Source organism: Dromaius novaehollandiae, chromosome 2, assembly GCF_036370855.1.
Source record: "Dromaius novaehollandiae isolate bDroNov1 chromosome 2, bDroNov1.hap1, whole genome shotgun sequence".
Taxonomy (NCBI): domain Eukaryota; kingdom Metazoa; phylum Chordata; class Aves; order Casuariiformes; family Dromaiidae; genus Dromaius; species Dromaius novaehollandiae.
In genome coordinates, this window is record NC_088099.1 from 647,456 (window position 1) to 663,723 (window position 16,268).

The 16,268-nt window shown below is 76.1% G+C and overlaps 1 protein-coding gene across 2 annotated transcripts in view; it reads left to right on the forward strand.

The window, feature by feature from the left end:
* Positions 1-261: 261 nt before the first annotated feature.
* Positions 262-16,268, forward strand: part of KCNH2 (potassium voltage-gated channel subfamily H member 2) — a 30,549-nt gene continuing 14,542 nt past the window's right edge. Inside the window, exons 1-5 of one of the 2 annotated variants that reach the window (XM_064505556.1) lie at positions 262-406; positions 2,234-2,464; positions 10,280-10,444; positions 10,716-11,174; positions 12,254-12,468. In XM_064505556.1, coding sequence (XP_064361626.1) covers positions 331-406; positions 2,234-2,464; positions 10,280-10,444; positions 10,716-11,174; positions 12,254-12,468 — 1,146 coding nt within the window. In that variant the 5' untranslated portion in view covers positions 262-330. Of the gene's footprint in view, positions 407-2,233; positions 2,465-10,279; positions 10,445-10,715; positions 11,175-12,253; positions 12,469-16,268 lie in introns of those variants that run through there. The other variant, XM_064505557.1, reaches the window with a different exon arrangement.

Here is a 16,268-nt window from a genome sequence, read left to right on the forward strand (position 1 = left end):
GGTCCCGGGCGCGCCGCCGCACCTGGGCGCGCGGGCATGGGCTAGCGGCGGCGGCCGGGACCGGGGGCGCGGGGACCGGCCCCGGGCGGGGAGGGCCCAGCCTTAACCCGTGCGCGCCCGCCGCAGCCCCGCGGCATCCCGGCGCCGGGCCGCGCCGCGCCGCAAGAGCCCCGCGGGCGCCGAGCCGCCCCGGCGGCGCCGTCCTTGGCTCAAGGGCACCGGGACCCCCCGCGGCGCGGGGCCGCCGCAGCCTCGGCCCGGCCCGGCCCGGCGGAGCGGAGCGGAGCGGGCGGCGGCGCCGGCGGCCGCTCCCCCCATGGGCTGGGCACCATGCCGGTGCGCCGCGGGCACGTCGCCCCCCAGAACACCTTCCTCGACACCATCATCCGCAAGTTCGAGGGGCAGAGTAAGTGCGGGGGGCCCGATGCGCCGGGGACGGGCCTGCCCCGGGGCGGGGGGTGCCCGGTGTCCTGGGGCTGGGGGTGCTCGAAGCGCCGGGGATGGGCCTGCCCCGGGGCTGGGGGTGCACCAGGGTGGGGGTGTCCGGTGCCCCGGGGCTGGGGTTGGCCTGGCACTGGGGGTGCCCGATGCACCAGGGATGGTCCTGCCCCGGGGCGGGGGGTGCGGGGTGTCCTGGGGCTGGGGGTGCACCAGGGTGGGGGTGTCCAGTGCCCCAGGGTGGGGGTTGGCCTGGCACTTGGGTGCCTGATGCTCTGGAGATGGTCCTGTCCCACGGCGGGGGGTGCCGGGTGTCCTGGGGCTGGGGGTGCCCCTGGCTGGGGGTGGCCTGGCACTTGGGGTGCCCGATGCAGCAGGGACAGGCCATGTCCTAGGGCCGGGGGTGCCCCTGGGGCTGGGGGTGCCCTGTGCACTGGAACTGGGGGTGCCCCGGGGTGGGGGTGCCCTGTGCGCTGGAACTGGGGGTGCCCCTGGGGCTGGGGGTGCCCTGTGCGCTGGAACTGGGGGTGCCCCGGGGTGGGGGTGCCCTGTGCGCTGGAACTGGGGGTGCCCCTGGGGCTGGGGGTGCCCTGTGCGCTGGAACTGGGGGTGCCCCGGGGTGGGGGTGCCCTGTGCGCTGGGGCAGGGAGCCCTGGCTGTGCCCCATGTGGGACTGCTGCCCTTGGAGGCAGGGGCGTCCCTGTGCCACCGTGGGGGCCTGGCCTGCTCGGAGCCCGGGGGGGGCCGGTGTGGGGGCCACGGTCGCCGCAGCGTGGTGGGGGTACGGCCCCCGCGGGGAGTCAGGCCGGGGGAATGTGGGTGCGCGTCGCTTCGGGGGCGGCGCGGGTGACGAGCGCGGGGCTGGCGGGGGCCCTGCGCGCGCTGGGGCCGGTGCAGCAGTGTCACGGTCACCCGCGGCTCCCGCAAGCGCCCGTCCCCATGCCTGCGGTGGGGAGCAGCCCAGTCTGGGGGTGCTGGGCCGCCGGCTGCCCGGGGCTGGGGGTGCCCCATGGGCGAGGTTGGCCCCCGGGGCCCGGGGCCGGGTCCTCATGGACGGAGGGGATGCAGCGCGCTCGGCTCCGTGATGGAGCCTCAGCTGTCGGTTTACATGACATGGCTGTTGCTCGCGCTGGCCCGGGGATCCCAGCCAGCCCTGCGGCCTTTTGAACCCGCTGCGCTCTGGAGCGGGCAGGAGCCTTGCAGCTGGTGTCCAGGCTGCAGATTTTGGCAGAGGGATGTTGTTTTCCCCGCGCCGGCTGGATCGGGGGGGCTCCCCGTCACGTTTCTGGGGACGGGCCCAGAGCATCCTTCTGCAGAGCCGGGAGAGCGGCAGCAGGGATGTTCCCGCTCCGCCGGGCCTGGGCGAGCGCGGCCCAAAGGCAGCCCAAGGAGAGGGCGCGCGGGGCCGGGTGGGACGCGGAGGCACGGCCGAGCTCGGAGAGAGCTGGGTGGGCTCGGGGTGGCGAGGGGCTCCGTGCTCCGCGCAGGGCTGCTCTGACGGAGGCCGAGCTTTCGCTCCCGGCTGCCACGGTGCTCTGCACGGGTACAGGGCTGGCTGATAAGGACGGTGTCGAGGTGCCGGCTGCTTTGAGCGCTGCCCTCCAGGCTGGGCTGGCAGGGTCAGTGCAGGGCTTGGAGGACGAGCTGGTGCGATGCTCCCAGTGCCGTCTGCGCGGTCCCCGGGGGCACTGGGGGCTTGGCCGTGAAGGGACCCCTCGTGCTGGGAGCGGGGCTGGGGCAGGCTCCCCGGGGGCACCGCGGCCGGGCGCCGCGGCTCACCTTCGCCTCCCCGCAGGCCGCAAGTTCATCATCGCCAACGCCCGGGTGGAGAACTGCGCGGTGATTTACTGCAACGATGGCTTCTGCGAGCTCTGCGGGTACACGCGCGCCGAGGTCATGCAGAAGCCCTGCACCTGCGACTTCCTCTACGGGCCCCGCACGCAGCGCAGCGCGGCCGCCCAGATCGCCCAGGCCCTGCTGGGCTCCGAGGAGCGCAAGGTGGAGATCTGCTTCTACCGCAAGGACGGTAGGGACGCGGCCGCTCGCGCGTGGGCTGGCGGGCATCCGCGGGGGGATGCGGGAGGCCGGGTCTGCGCGGGGGGTGCAGCAGCCTGGGGGGGCCGCGGCAGCCCCCGGGAGACGGCGGCGGAGCGGATGCAGGCAGACGCCCCGCCGCCGCGGGGAGCACCTCCCCGCTCGCTCGCTCGCGCCCGCGGCCGGCAGAGATTTACGATTATTTGCGCGGGCGCGAAGGCGGCCGTCCGTCACCGGCCGACAGCCCCTTGAGCGAGCGGCGTGCCGAGGCGGGCCCGCGCGCCGCGTCCATCCATCAGCGGTGCCAGGCCCCGCCGCGCCGTGGGTGGCACGCGGTGCCCGGGCTCACCGGGGCCGGCCTGGCTCCGGCGGCTGGGGCCTGCCTGCCGCAGGGCAGCGCGGCGCGACGGGTCTTTGGGGGGGGGCTCCATGCTGCCCCGCCGCCCTGGTCCCCGGCTGCTGCCGCTGGCTGCAGGGGCAGGCTGGGGGTGGCCGGGGGCTGCCGGCTCAGCGGTGCCTTGACTCGCCTGGGAGCTGGGTTGTGTGGGGCTGGGGAGCAGGGGGGCAGCCTTGCAGCCGGGGGTTGCGACACGGGGGTCTGCGGTGCTGCCGGGGGGAGGATGGAGGGAGCAGGGGGTGGAGAGGCGCTCCGGGAGCTGCCTGGTTCGGATGCAGGCAGCTCGCTCCGCGTCCTGCACACGGGCTCCCCTGCGGCATCTCCTGCCCTGCCAGCAGCTGCCCGGCGTGCCCCTCTCCTGGGGGTCCTGGGCGCACTGCCCGGCCCTGCCGCAGCTGTGTCAGACGTCGTGGGGCCCCTCTGCATCCCTCCCACGCCTGGGGTCTCCGGGCAGCAGGCAGGGAGGCGGCGGGCAGCGCCGGGGCACGGGGGCTGCGCTGCATCCTGCTCGGGCTGGCCCAGCGCCGGGCACGGCGGGTCCCTCCTGCAAGCTGGGGGTCCCCCTTCCCCCGCGGTGCAGCGTGTGCCGCCCCACGGCACGGCTCCCGCGCAGCCGGGCGCGGAGCTCCCCGCGGCCCCTCTCCGCGCGGCGGGCCCCGGCGTCCCCGGGGAGGAGCTGGTCCCATGCGCCAGGTGTCTCGGCTCTCGCCGGCAGCTGCCTCCGGCTCCCGGCACCCGGCCCCGGTTCCGGCGCGCGGAGTAAACAAAGCTGGTTCCCAGCTGCTGCCCCGCGGCCCCGGCTGCGGCTCCGCCGGGGAATGCCACGTGGGCGCCTTTCCCCTGGGGCGAGCAGGGAGCGATGCCGGCGGGGCGCTGAGGCCGGTGCAACCCCAGCTGGGGCCAGGATCCCCAGGACTCGCGCGTGGCACCGGCGCCCGGGGTGGCACTCGCACCTGGCACGGCCCGGAGAGCCGAGGCTGAGAGCGCATCTGGCTGCTGGCGCACTTTGGACCCGTGTGCGCGGTGCCGGGGTTGACGGGGACGCAGGCGGCACGTGCCTGCTGCCTCCCCGGATCCCGGGCGGCCACGCCAGCCCGAGCTGGCTTTATGGTGCTTTATGAGCCCTCGTTAGCGCTGCACTAATTGGCTCTGCCCGGCCTTTGTTGTCTTGGCTGCGCTGAGCGGAGAGGGAGGAATCGGGTTCATGTTCCCGCGGTGCTGCTGGGCTCTCCCAGGTCTCCCCGCTCCGGGGCCGGAGGAGGGCGCGAGGCCCAGCGCGGAGCCAGGAGGGCGAGCCGGGGCGGACGGGGCCTCTGCAGCCCCTTTTTGGGGGTCTGCACCGGGGCGGGGCTGGACGGGAGCAGGGTGCATGGGGGCAGCGATGGGCTGCAGCACCCCGGAGGGATGCGGCCCGGGTGGCACCCGGCCGTGCCGCGCTGGGGACCGCCGGCCGGCGGAGCGCGGGCGCCCGGTGACCCCGCGGCGCTGGCGGGATCTCCGGCAGCGGGGCCGCCTCGCTGACAGCTGTATATGCTTCGTGTCTCCGGGCTGCCGGGGCTCTGGGCAGCGTCAGCGCAGCCCGGCCAGACAGGCTGAGTGACGAGACGCGGCACAGCCGGCCCCGGCGGAGGGGCCGGGGGAATTGGGGGGGTCCTGGGGGCTGCTGGAGGGGGTCCCAGGGCTTTGCCTTGGGGCAAGGTGGGGGGGTGCCCCGGGGCTGTGCAGGCGGGAGGATGAGGATGATGCGGTGCTGCGATGCTCTGCTCCACGATGCAGAGCCTGAGCCGCCCGGCTGCAGAGGGCACGAAGCGGGGGCGTCTGGCGGTGCCGGGGCTGCATCCGCCCCAGGCCCCCCCTCGTAAGCGGGGCTGGATGAGGCGGCCTCTGGCTTCCCGGTGCGGCCATGCAGCGGCCCGGGACCGGGCTGTGCCCCCGCGGGCCGGGGATGTCCCCGGCGAGGCGGCAGCCCCGGGCGGTGCCGGGCGTCCCCCGTCGCGTGCCGTGGGCCGTGGGCCGGCAGCCGGGGGCCGCGCAGCCCGCGTGGCGGGGGAGGCTGGCGCTGCGGCAGCGCTGCCCGTGTTGCATCCCTGGGGGAGCGCGGTGTTTCCGACGGGATATTTATAGCCGCGGGAGCAGCAGCGTGGTGCCGTGCGGTGTGCGGAGCTGCTCCTTTTAACCCTTCCCTGCCTCTCCGCGCGGGACCCTCCCGGCGCCTGCGACGGGGGGCTGGCGGTGGGGCTGGCGAGGGCCCCGCCAGCTCCGATCCGTGGGGCAGGAGGGTCCCGGTGTGCGGTGCCGGGGGGACGTTGGAGGGAGCATCTCCATCGCCTGGGGGGAGCGTGTGGGGGGCCGCCCTGGCCTTGGCAAGTGTCCGCCCGTGGCCGGTGCCTTGGGGCCTGCTTGTCCCCCAGTGCAATGATGCTGGTGGGGGGACGCGGTGGCATCCGCCGCTGGGGCTGGGGCGGGAGGGCAGCCTGCGCCCCACGAGAGCCGGGGCTGCAGCACGGCCCACGCCAGCGCCGTGGCCGGGGCGTCGCTGCACCCGTCCCTGCAGCAGGGACACGCAGGGTGCCGAAATGCCCGGCGCCGGGCTGCAGGCAACGCTCTCGGCGCGAGCGTGCCGCGTGCTGGGCTTGCCGCACCAGCTGCTCGGCCTCGTGCCAGCCGCGCACCGCGGGCATCTCCTGGCGCCAGCGGCGCTCGCTTGGCACGATGCGGCGACGCGGCCGCCTTTCCCTGCCGCAGCGCCCGGCGCCTGCCTGCCTGCCGCCGCCGGAGGCTCGTGGGGCTGGCGTGGAGCGGCGGCGGGTGGGGGGCTGGGGAAAGGCCCCCGCTCGGTGCCTGGCCCCGGGGGTCCCCACACCTTGCCCTGCCGGCTGCTGCCGCTGTGCACCGCCGGCTCCGGCCTCGGTGGCTCGTGGCGAAGCCCGACTGCGGGTGCTGCTGCGGCTGCTCCGACTGTGCAGCCCCGTGTGCGGCTCTGCCCCGTCCGGCACCGCGGCCGATGGTCCTGGCCGGGCTGAGCCACGTCGCCCACCCGGGTTCCCGCAGGGGAGCCGCGTCCCTCGCGTCCTCGTCCTCATCCTCCGGGTGACGGCAGCCGGGACAGGCCCTGCCGGGCCATGCACAGACCCTGCCGCTGCACCCGCTGCTGCCGGCTCCGTGGGCGCAGCCCCGCGCGGCACCGCCGTCCTTGCCGAGCCCCTGCCGGCGACCTTGGGCCTCGTGCTGCAGCGTTTCACCCCGTTCCTCCTGCTCCAGGCTGCAAGGTCGCCGCGCGGCTCGGCTCTGCTCGGTGCTGCCGCCGCGCCGGAGCCCCCGAACCGCCCGGCACGGAGATGTCCCGACGCGGCCCCTCGGCCCGCTGCTGCGGTGGTTGGTGCCGTGTTTGGTCTCGCCGAGCTGTCGGGAACCAGCCGATCCTGCAGCGCTGATAAGTCCCTGCTGCAGCTGTTAGTTTTTGAGCTATGTTGTTTATAAAGCCCTGTCACAGCCCGAAAGTGCTGGGGACAGCAGAGAGGTCACGGGAGCACTGGGGGAGCGTGGGAGCGGGGTCCGTGCCGGGGCGGCCGGGCTTGCCGGGGCCCCCGCCGTGGTGTCACGCGAGGTGTCTGCAGCGGGGAGGGCGGATCTGGAGGGGGAACCCTGCCACCGGCACCGGCCCGGCAGGTTACGCGGGGTCCTGAGCGGCCGCCAGCAAATCCCGAGGCAGCAGGTCACGGACGAGGGCTGCCTGCAGGGACAGCGCGGGCGCGAGGGGCCGGCAGGACGGGCCGCCCGGGGCCGTGCCAGGGAGCCCCTGCCCTCGCCGGGGCGCGAGGATGCCGGCGCTGCTGCCCCGGTGGGGTCCCGGCGGCGGGTCGGCACGGCGCGGTGATGCCCTGGGGCTGTGGCCCCGGGTGCCGGTGTCCTGCAGGGATGTCACTCGGAGGTGCCGTGCAGGACGGGGGGCACCGGTGGGTGTGTGCAGGGGGGATGCAAAGCGGTGACGTGGCTGGGGTTTCCATGCCCTGCGGGTGTTGGGTCACAGCATCAGGGTGTGGTGCAGGAGGGGGTTGTGTGTGGGGACCCCACGGTGACACAACAGGGTCTGGGGTGCCCAGGCATGGAGGCTGCAGCAGTGGGGCAGTGCCCAGGCTGCGCAGTGGCACCCGTGGTGACGTGGGGGACCCCGGGGGGGCAGTGCCCTGGGAGGGGGCAGCGCTGTGGGGTGTCGTACAGGGTGTGTGGGGTGCGGTGCCGTGTGTTTTGCGGTGTTGTGCATGGTGCTGGCTGTGGGGCACTGCATGGTGCAGTGCAGGCTGCACAGTGAGGTTGGGGGGTGTGGGGTGCGGGACGTGGGGCGCACAGTGCAGTGCGCACTGCATGGTGCAGCGTGGGCTGCACAGCGTGGGGGGGTGGGATGCAAGGTGTGGGGCGCGTGGTGCAGCGTGGGCTGCACAGCGTGGTACCGGCGGTGGGTTGCACGACATGAGGTGCCCTGTGTGCAGGGTGTGAGTGGGGCGCTGTGGGGGGTTGCACAGTGCGGGGTGCGCAGCGGGGTGCAGTGCGGGGTGTGCAGCGTGGTGCAGTGTGCGCAGTGCAGGGACACGGTGCGGTGCAGCGTGCCTGGGGTGGGGTGTGGGGGGGTGCAGGGCCCGGGGCAGTGCGAGGAGCCTGGGCGAGGTGGGCTGTGCCCTGGGGCGTCTGGGGTGGCGCGGGGGGCGCGGCGGATGGTGCAGGACGCGAGGTGCGGAGCGGGGTGCACGTGGGGGGGTACCGGGTGGGGGGCACGGCGCGGGGTCTGGAGTGCGGGGCAGGTGCCCGGGCTGGTGTGGGGTGTGTGGTGCGGGGGGTGCAGGGCGGTGCCGGGGCAGTGCGGGGGGGGCAGTGCGGGGGGGGCAGTGCCCAGGGCGGTGCCGGTGCTCGGCGCTGCGCGGTGCCCGGTGCGCGGTGCGCGGCGCTGCCGCCTGCTGGCCAAGGGAGGCAGCGCAGCCCCGGGGCGCAGCGGGGGTGCGGGTTCGGGGGGGGGGCAGGGTGTGCGTGCGGGGGGGCGGTGCAGGGCCGGGGGTGCGCATGGGTTTGGGGTGCAGGGCTGGGGTATTCCAGGTGTGTGGGGGGTTGGGGTGCAAGGCCGGGGTGCAGGATGAGTGAGGGTTTGGGGTGCAGGGATGGGGGGTGCAGGGCGGGTGTGGGGTTGTGGGGTGCAGGGCCGGGGGTGCAGGATGTGGGGGGGTTGGGGTGCAGGGATGGGGTGTGCAGGGCGGGTGTGAGGTTGTGGGCTGCAGGGCCGGGGTGCAGGATGTGTGGGGGTTTGGGGTGCAGGGTTGGGGGGTGAAGGGCGGGTGTGAGGTTTTGGGCTGCAGGGCCAGGGGTGTGTGTGCAGGTTTGGGGTGCAGGGCCGGGGTCTGGGGGTGTGTGTGGAGGGGGTGACAGTGTGCGGGTCTCAGTGATGCTGTGCAAGTCTGGGTGACAGCATATGGGACAGAGTGACTCTGTGCGGGGCTGGGGGACGCTGTGCGGGGCTGGGTGACAATGTGCAGGTCTGGGTGATGGTGATGGCATGTGGGAAGGAGTGATAGTGTGCGGGGCTGGGGGATGGTATGTGGGACAGTGACACTGTGCGGAGCTGGGTGATGCTGTGCGGGTCTGGGTGACGGTATGCGGGACTGGCTGATGCTGTGCAGGGCCGGGTGACGGCGTGCAGGGCCGGGTGACAGCGTGCAGGCTGGCTGATGCTGTGCAAGGCCGGGTGACGGCGTGCAGGGCCAGGTGACGCTGTGCAAGGCCGGGTGACGGCGTGCAGGGCCGGGTGACAGCGTGCAGGGCTGGCTGATGCTGTGCAAGGCTGGGTGACGGCGTGCAGGGCCAGGTGACGCTGTGCAAGGCCGGGTGACGGCGTGCAGGGCCGGGTGACGGCGTGCAGGGCTGGCTGACGCTGTGCAAGGCCGGGTGATGGCATGCAGGGCCGGGTGATGCCGCGCTGGGGGAGGGCCCCGCGCTGCCCTCACCTCCCCCGCCGGGCACCGAGCTACCGGCCGGGGTGACGGCGGCGTTTCTCGCCCCCAGCTCCGCGCCGCCATCGGGGGGTCCCCGCGCCCCCCGCGCCCCTTCCCCCGGGATGACCCTCCCTCCGCGCCGCCCGCCCCGCCGCCCCCGCGCCCCTCTCCCGCCCCGTGCACCGGGGGAGGGGGGGGGGCGGCGGGGGGGCCCGGCGGGGCGCCGTGTCGCTCGGGCCGGGCCGAGGCGCCGCTGCCCGCAGCCATATTTAGGCATAAACCGGCGCGCGGTGGCGGTGCCAAGGCCGCGGCCCCTGCAGCCCGGGGGGGGCCGCCGCCGGGGCCGCTCCGCCGCCGCGGGCAGCCGCCGCCGCGCCCACGGGCCCGCGGGGGGGGAGGGGGGGGCGGCGCCGGCTGCAGGTGAGTGCGCGGCCCCGGCGGGGGGGGGACCCGGGGCGGGGGGGGGCGGCGGGGCCGGGGCGGGCGCGCCCCGTCGGGCGGCGAGGGGGGGGATCGGCGCGGATTAGGGATGGAGCGGCGGCGGCGGCGGCGCGGCCGTGTGTCCCGGGCCGCTGTGATCGCGGGGGCGGCGGGCCGGGGGCGGCGGCGCCCCCCGGGCGGTGCTGGGCCGCCGCCCGGGCCGGGGAAGCCGGGATCCCCGCGCCGCCGTGCCAGCTGGCGCCGCCGGGCCGGGGCTCCCCCCGGGCGCACCGGGCCGGGCCCGCGGCCAGCGGCGGGGGAGGCGGCGGGGGGGCGGCTCCGCCCGGCTGCGCGGCGCGGGAGGGGCTCCGCACCTCCCCCCGGGGGGGGGGGCGTCGGGGGGCTGCGGAGGCCCCCCCATAGCAGCCCCGGAGGGGGGGCGGCTGCGTGGGCCCCGTGCCAGGGTGAGGGGCGCCGGGTCACACGCAGTGCACGGGGGCTGCGTGCGGGATGCCGCCCCCCCGCGCTCTCCCCCCCGCCCCGTGCCGGCTCATCCAGCTGAGTTCGCAGCTGCAGCAAGCGGGATTAACCCTGCAGCTGTTAAAATGCCCTGAGCCGCTTAAGCCTGGCTCCAGCACGCCCGCTCGGGGGGAGCAGCGCTCCCTGCCCGGCACGGACGCGCCCCGTGCCCGCGTCCCCCAGCCCCACGAGCAGCCCCGTCTCCCAGCAGAGCCCCTGGGGGGTCCGGGGGGGCTCCAGGCTGAGCGCAGGGCGCAGCACCAGCCCGTTCCCCGCACACCACCCCACGCTGCAGGATCTGCCGCGGTGTCTGGCCGGGGGAACGGGGCCTGCCCAACCCCCTGGTGCCTCAGTTTCCCTCCCGGCGAGGCAGCGTGGCCGGCGGTGCTGGGGGGCAGCAGCGTCCCTGCCCCACGGCGCCTGGGGCAGGGGGAGGCCGCCCCATGTGGGTGGGAGCGTCGAGGGCTGGGGCTGAGCTTCTGCCCCGCTGCAGGCAGCTGCTTCTTGTGCCTGGTGGACGTGGTGCCGGTGAAGAACGAGGATGGGGCCGTCATCATGTTCATCCTGAACTTCGAGGTGGTGATGGAGAAGGAGCGCCTGGGCTCGCCCGACAAGGACACCAACCACTGGGTCACCCCCACCAACTGGTTCCCAGCAGGTAGGGCTGGTGCTGGAGCAGGGGGTGCACGGCGCGGGCAGGGGGTCCTGCTGGGGCCCTGGCCGGGCACCCGGCCGTGCAGACCCCCGTGGTCCTGGGGTATCGGGCACCGGGACCCTTGCCCTGCCCTGGCTCTGGCCACGTCCAGCTGTGGATGGGAGGAAAGCACGGCTGGTCCCAGGGTCAGGGCGAGCCCCACCAGCGAGCGGCCAGCGTCCTCGAGGCCGATTTGGCCGGAGAGGCCTCTAACCCTGCGCTCTGCTCCCGCCAGGGCGCAGCAAGTCCTTCAAGCTGAAGCTGCCGGCCCTGCTGGCGCTGACGGCCAGCAAGCAGTCGCTGCCGCAGGAGCCCCCCGACGCCGTCATCGTGGACTTCTCCAAGCACAGCAGCGAGTCGGCCCCCGACGAGGCCACCTCGTCCCTGGAGAACAGCTGCCTGGGCTGCTCCCAGCCCGAGGACCAGAAGGCGCTGATGGAGCTGGAGGAGGGCGAGGCGGAGGGGCGCCCGGAGCCGCCCGTCACCCACTCCTCGCCCCGCGCCGACCGCCTCAACCTGCACGCCTCCTTCTCCAACTGCAGCCTGACGCGGAGCCGCTCCCGCGAGAGCTTCCACAGCGTCCGCCGGGCCTCCTCCGTCGACGACATCGAGACCATGAAGGGCGAGGGCGACAAGCGGTGCCACAACCGGCACGCCAGCGCGGGGGCCGGCATGCACCGCGGCTCCAGCACAGGTACCGCAGGGGGTTGGGCAGCCCCGGGCGTGCAGCGGGCGCGAGCAGCCGCGTGGGGCCTTGCCGCAGCCCCCGCGGCGATGCCGGGGATGCAGCGGGAGCGGGTGCTCGATGCCCCGTTCCCGGGCGGCTCCTCGCCGCTCTCCGCCCCGCAGCGGCAGCTCCTGCCTTGCAGCCGCGGCAGCACGTGGCGCGGGGCCCGGATGCCGCAGCCGGGTGACGTGCGGCCCAGGGGTGCCGTCATTAGGGCTGGCAGCTCGTTAGGGTGAGCGATGCCTCCCGGCGCGGAGGCACCCCGGCAGCTGTCAGCTGCAGCCAGCGTCGACCCGCCGCGTGCGCCGGCCCGGGAGCAGGGCTGCCCCCGGCGCCTCGTTAGGGGTGGCGGGACGGAGCCGGCCTGGCCGGGCGCCAGCCGAGCCGCGCAGCCTCCCCTGCCGCGCGCGGGGTGCTGGGGGCACCAGGGGGGCTCTGGGCGCCCGTCACTGTCAGGCTCCTCATCGCGGTAATGCTCTGTGCCGCGGGTGTCTCCGGTGCCGTGCTCCTCGCTGCCGGGGCAGGACCCCGTGGGGAGCGGGGGGTCCCTGCCCTGCTCCCCCCGGGACGATGCCCATGCGGGAGTGCCGCCTCCTCCTCCAGCCCGGGACAGGCGTGCGCGCTTGTTTGGCAGCGCCCAGCACCGCCGGCGTAACCGCGGCCCCTAATCCTCTCAGCACAAAGGGAGCGGACGGCAATTGCCTTGTTAAACCCCTGTTCCTGCTAAGCGCATTAGGGAAGGGGAAAATTATTATATTAACGGTAACTGATATGAAGTGGTTGGTTCCCTGTCCAGCAGCGCCTGTGTTGGCAGATCCCTCCCCGCCCCGGGGCACCGCTCCTGCTCCCCTCGTCCTGCCGTGGGGCCCCGGCCTGTGCCCCGCTCCGGCCCCGGGGGACATTGGGCCGCAGCCCTGCTCACGGCAGGGGCCCGGTGATGCCGGCGGCTGCAGCAGCCCTGCCGGCCCCGGGAGCGGCGCCCGCCCCAGTCCCGCTCTGCCGCGCAGTCCCGGGAGCACCCGGGTGACGCTGCCCGCCCTGCGCAGGGGCCATGAACAACGTCCGCAGCACCCTGCTCAACTCCACCTCCGACTCGGACCTCATGCGCTACCGGGCCATCAGCAAGATCCCCCAGATCACCCTCAACTTCGTGGACTTCAAGGCAGACGCCTTCCTGGCCGCCCCCTCCAGCGAGAAGGAGATCATCGCCCCCACCAAGCTGAAAGACCGCACGCACAACGTGACCGAGAAGGTCACCCAGGTAGGCGAGCCAGCCCGCAGGGCGCCGTGTCACCGCCGCCGCCGCTGCCCGGGGTGGCCGGGCGGTGCTCAGGGCACGGCAGAGCCCGCGGGACGCTCGCTCCTGCCGCTGCTGCCGGCGGATCCTGGACGGTGCTGGAGGTTGCAGGATGGCGCCCATGGGGCCAGGGCCTGCGAGGTGCTCTGCGCTGCAGGACGGCGGTGCTGGGGCCTTCAGGATGGTGCCCGGGGCCTTCAGGATGGTGCCCGGGGGCTGCAGGATGGTGCTCGGGGGTTGCAGGGTGATGCTGGAGGTTGCAGGATGGTGCCCGGGGCCTTCAGGATGGTGCTCAGGGCACGCTGGCATCGCGGGGTGCTCTGTGCGGCAGGGTGGCTCGGGCACGGCAGGCTGAGGCTGGTGCGACGTGCAGGGTGTCCCTGGCTGTCCCCAGCACTGGGGTGGCCTGTTGTCTCGGTTGTCGCTCGCCACGGGGGGGGTCTCTGCCCCAGCCGCTGCGGTTCATCCTGCGTTGGCCGTACCTTGATCGGGGGTGTGGGGACGGCCGTGGCGGGGGACCGGCCGCATCCCCAGGACGGAGACACAGCGCGGGCGAGGGTGCAGCAGGGAGGCTGCTCCCCACGGCCGGGGCACGGTGGCCGGGGCTGGTGCTGGCCCCGCGCGGCACGTGGGCCCCCCGTTCCCACCGGCAGCGGCATCCCTCGCTCCCTGCCAGATCCCGGCCCTGGCCCCGGCCGCCCCAGGCTGTGCGGGGGCCCCGGGGGCTGGCACGGCCCCTGCCCCGGGCGCCGGTGCTCGTGGCTGATCCTGTGCACGTTGTGTAACGGCCATCTGGCCGCGGGGAGCGAGTGGCGGCTGCTGCTTAATTACACCCTGATCCCAGCTCCCGCTAATGAAGTTAAAGCTGCCGAGCTCGTGCGTGGTGGCCGGCGGCCTCGGGGGACCGGCGGGCAGGGTGCATCTGGGTGGCGCGCAGCCGCGGGGCCGTGGCCTGGGCGGGGGGGGCTGTGCGGCCCCCGCGTGCCGGCGTCGTCCCAGGGGCGCATCTGCCCCTGCTCGGCTCCCGGTGCAGCCCGGCTCCCGCGGGGCCGTGCGCCCTGCGCCGCGTGTGCCCGCACACGTGAGGGGCGGCTGGGGATCCAGCCCCCGCGGGGAGCTCCAGGCCCTGCTGCCGGGGACCCGTGGGATCCGCTCCCGCGGCACCGGCGCCGGCTGAGCCCCCGGCTAAGGTATCCGGCCCCGGACCCCGCGCGGTGCCGGAGCAGCCGGGACCCTGCCCCAGCGCTGGGTGCGGGACCCCTGCAGCCCCTGCGCCCTGTGCATGGGCTGCAGACCCCTTTGCAGGGCCCGGCCGCCCCAGGCGGAGGGGGGACCCCAGCCCTGCGGGCTCTCGAGCGCCTTGGTGCAGGGCCGGCCTGCGGCCCCCGCTCCGCCGCCCTTCCCCATCGCTTGCACAGTGCCGGCTGGCCGTCCCCGTTCCTCCCCAGCGCGCTAACGAGCAGAGCATCCTGATTGCCTTTGCTGTGTAATTAATTCCGATGCCGCGGCGGCGGCGGCTGCTGCTGTGCGGGGAGACGGCCGCGGGCTCTGAGCCTCCATAATCCCTCCTGCCGCCAGCTGCCACCGCCACCCGCCTCGGCCGCAGTGGCCTGGCCGGAGGGAGCGATGCCCTCGCCGGGGCCGGCGCTGCCCTGACGCCGGCCCGGCCCAACGGGACCTGCCACGCTGCGGGGCCTCGGCTCGCGTGGGACGGAGCCGTGGGGCTGGTGCCGGGGCCGGTGCCGAACGGCGGGATGCAGGGCGCGGGCCGTGCCGGCGGGGCGGGAGCAGACGGCAGGCTGCGCGCGGCAGGGCCGGTGCAACCGGGACAACGCGAGCACGTTTTCGCGCAGCCATAACTCACGGCGCGGTGAGACGGCTGGGCGGGAAGGCGGTGCCGGGGGGGGGGGGGCCGGGGCTCCCAGACAGCGGCACCGTGAATCATCCGCAGTGACGGCATCCAAACAAGCCCGCGCCTCGCGCTCCCGCAGCTCCCGTCAAGGTCACCGCGCTGCCGGGCCGGCTCTGGCCAGGGGAGCCGCGGGGGGGAGCCGGGGGGTGCGGGCGGCTCTCGCGGACCCCCAGCCTGGCCCGGCATGGCCCCCTCGCCGCGGCCGGCTCTGCTGGTGGGGCTGGGCGCTGCCGGCACCCCGGTGCTGCCAGCCCCAGCTCGGCCCCAACCGGAGCGGGTCTCGGACGCGAGGCCCCTCTGAGCAGGGCGCAGGGAGGATGGGGGCAGCCGGGCGACAGCCGCAGCGGGCTCGGAGGCTCCTGGCGGTGCAAGGAAGGAAGAGGGGAGCGTGGCAGAGCCCCTTCCAGGCCCAGCCGAGCCCCCGGGCCGGTGCCGTCGGCTGCGTGCGGAGGTGGCCCCCGGCCGCGGCGGGGCTGGGGGGGCGCCAGGGGCAGGTTGCACCCGCCGTGCGGCCCGGGGGTGCTGCGGGAGCGCCGGCGTTGGGATGCAGAGCGGGGTCTCCCTGGCCGGGCTGGGTGGCTGCCAGGGACGCCGGGAGCTGGCGGTGCCGCGAATCAGCCGGCGGCTGCCAAGCAGAGCCTGCGGCCGGGCTCAGGCTCAGGCTCAGGCTTAGGCTCGGGCTTATCCCTGCCCATGGGACCGTGCTGCCTCCTCCTCGCGCAGCGCAGGTGCCCCCGGGGGCTCCCGGGGCCGGGGGTCGGCGCCGAGCGGGGTGGCCCCCCCGCAGGGGCAGGCGGTGCTTTGGGGTCGGTCCTGGGCGCCGCGGGTCCGGGCTGGGTCTGGCCCCGGGCGGGCGGGGGGGTCTCGTGGTCGGGGCGGGGGCTGAGCCGGGACTCCTGGGCCCCCGCCGGCTGGGGAGCGGAGCCGCCCCCCCCCCCCCGTGCCTCAGTTTCCCGTGCCCGGGGGTGTCGCCGTCCCTCCCCGGGGCGGGACGGGGGGGTGGCGCCGCGCGGCTGCGAGCCGCCCCGGGAGGGAAGGAGGGAAAGAGGGAGCGAGGGCAGCCGCCCGCGGGCGGGGAGCGAGCCCCGGCGGGGCGGGGGGGCGGGGGGGGGGGCCGGGCCTCGGGGGGGCGCGGGGCGGGCTGGCCGCGCTCCTCCATCTGCCGCCGCCCGCGCCGGCAGCGCTGCAGGGCTCTGCTCGGCGGCCGGGGCTGCCGGGGCGGCGGGGGCGGCATGAGGCGCCCCGGGGGGGCGGCCGCCGCGCCGCTCTGAGCTCCGCCATGGCCCGGGGCAGCCGCGACAGCGGCGAGCGGCCCGACGGCGACCGCAAGGACGGCCGCGTCCGCCGCGCCGTGCGCGTCTCCAGCCTGGTGGCCCAGGAGGTACGTGGGGCTCCGGGGGGGGGGGGACACCGCGGCCCCGCGCCCCTCCGCCCCCCGCGGCTACCGGCAGCCCCGCGCAGCCCCGACGGCTGCGGCTCCCCCGCGTTTCGGTGCCCCCCGCCCCCTCCCGCTGCCCCGCGTCCCCCCGCCAAAAGCCGTCGCAGACCCCGACGGAGCCCCGGCGCTGCGTGTCCCGGCTGGGGGCCCCGGCGGGGGTCTGCGGCGGCCGGGGGCGGCGGTGCCCCGGCACCGGGCTGGGGGTCCCGCTCGTCCGGCCGCGGCAAGGCGCGGGGGGCCGCGGGGTCACGGCGGCGGGGCCGGAGCTGGGGCCTTTCCCCCCCCCCCGCTGGGCCGGAGCCAGCCCGGGGCGAGCTCCAGCGGCTGATTTACGAGCAGGGCTGGAAGGAATGAGAGCGGCAGAGGGAGGGGGCAGCGGGCGCGGGGGTCGGGGCAGGCGGCGGCCGTGACTCG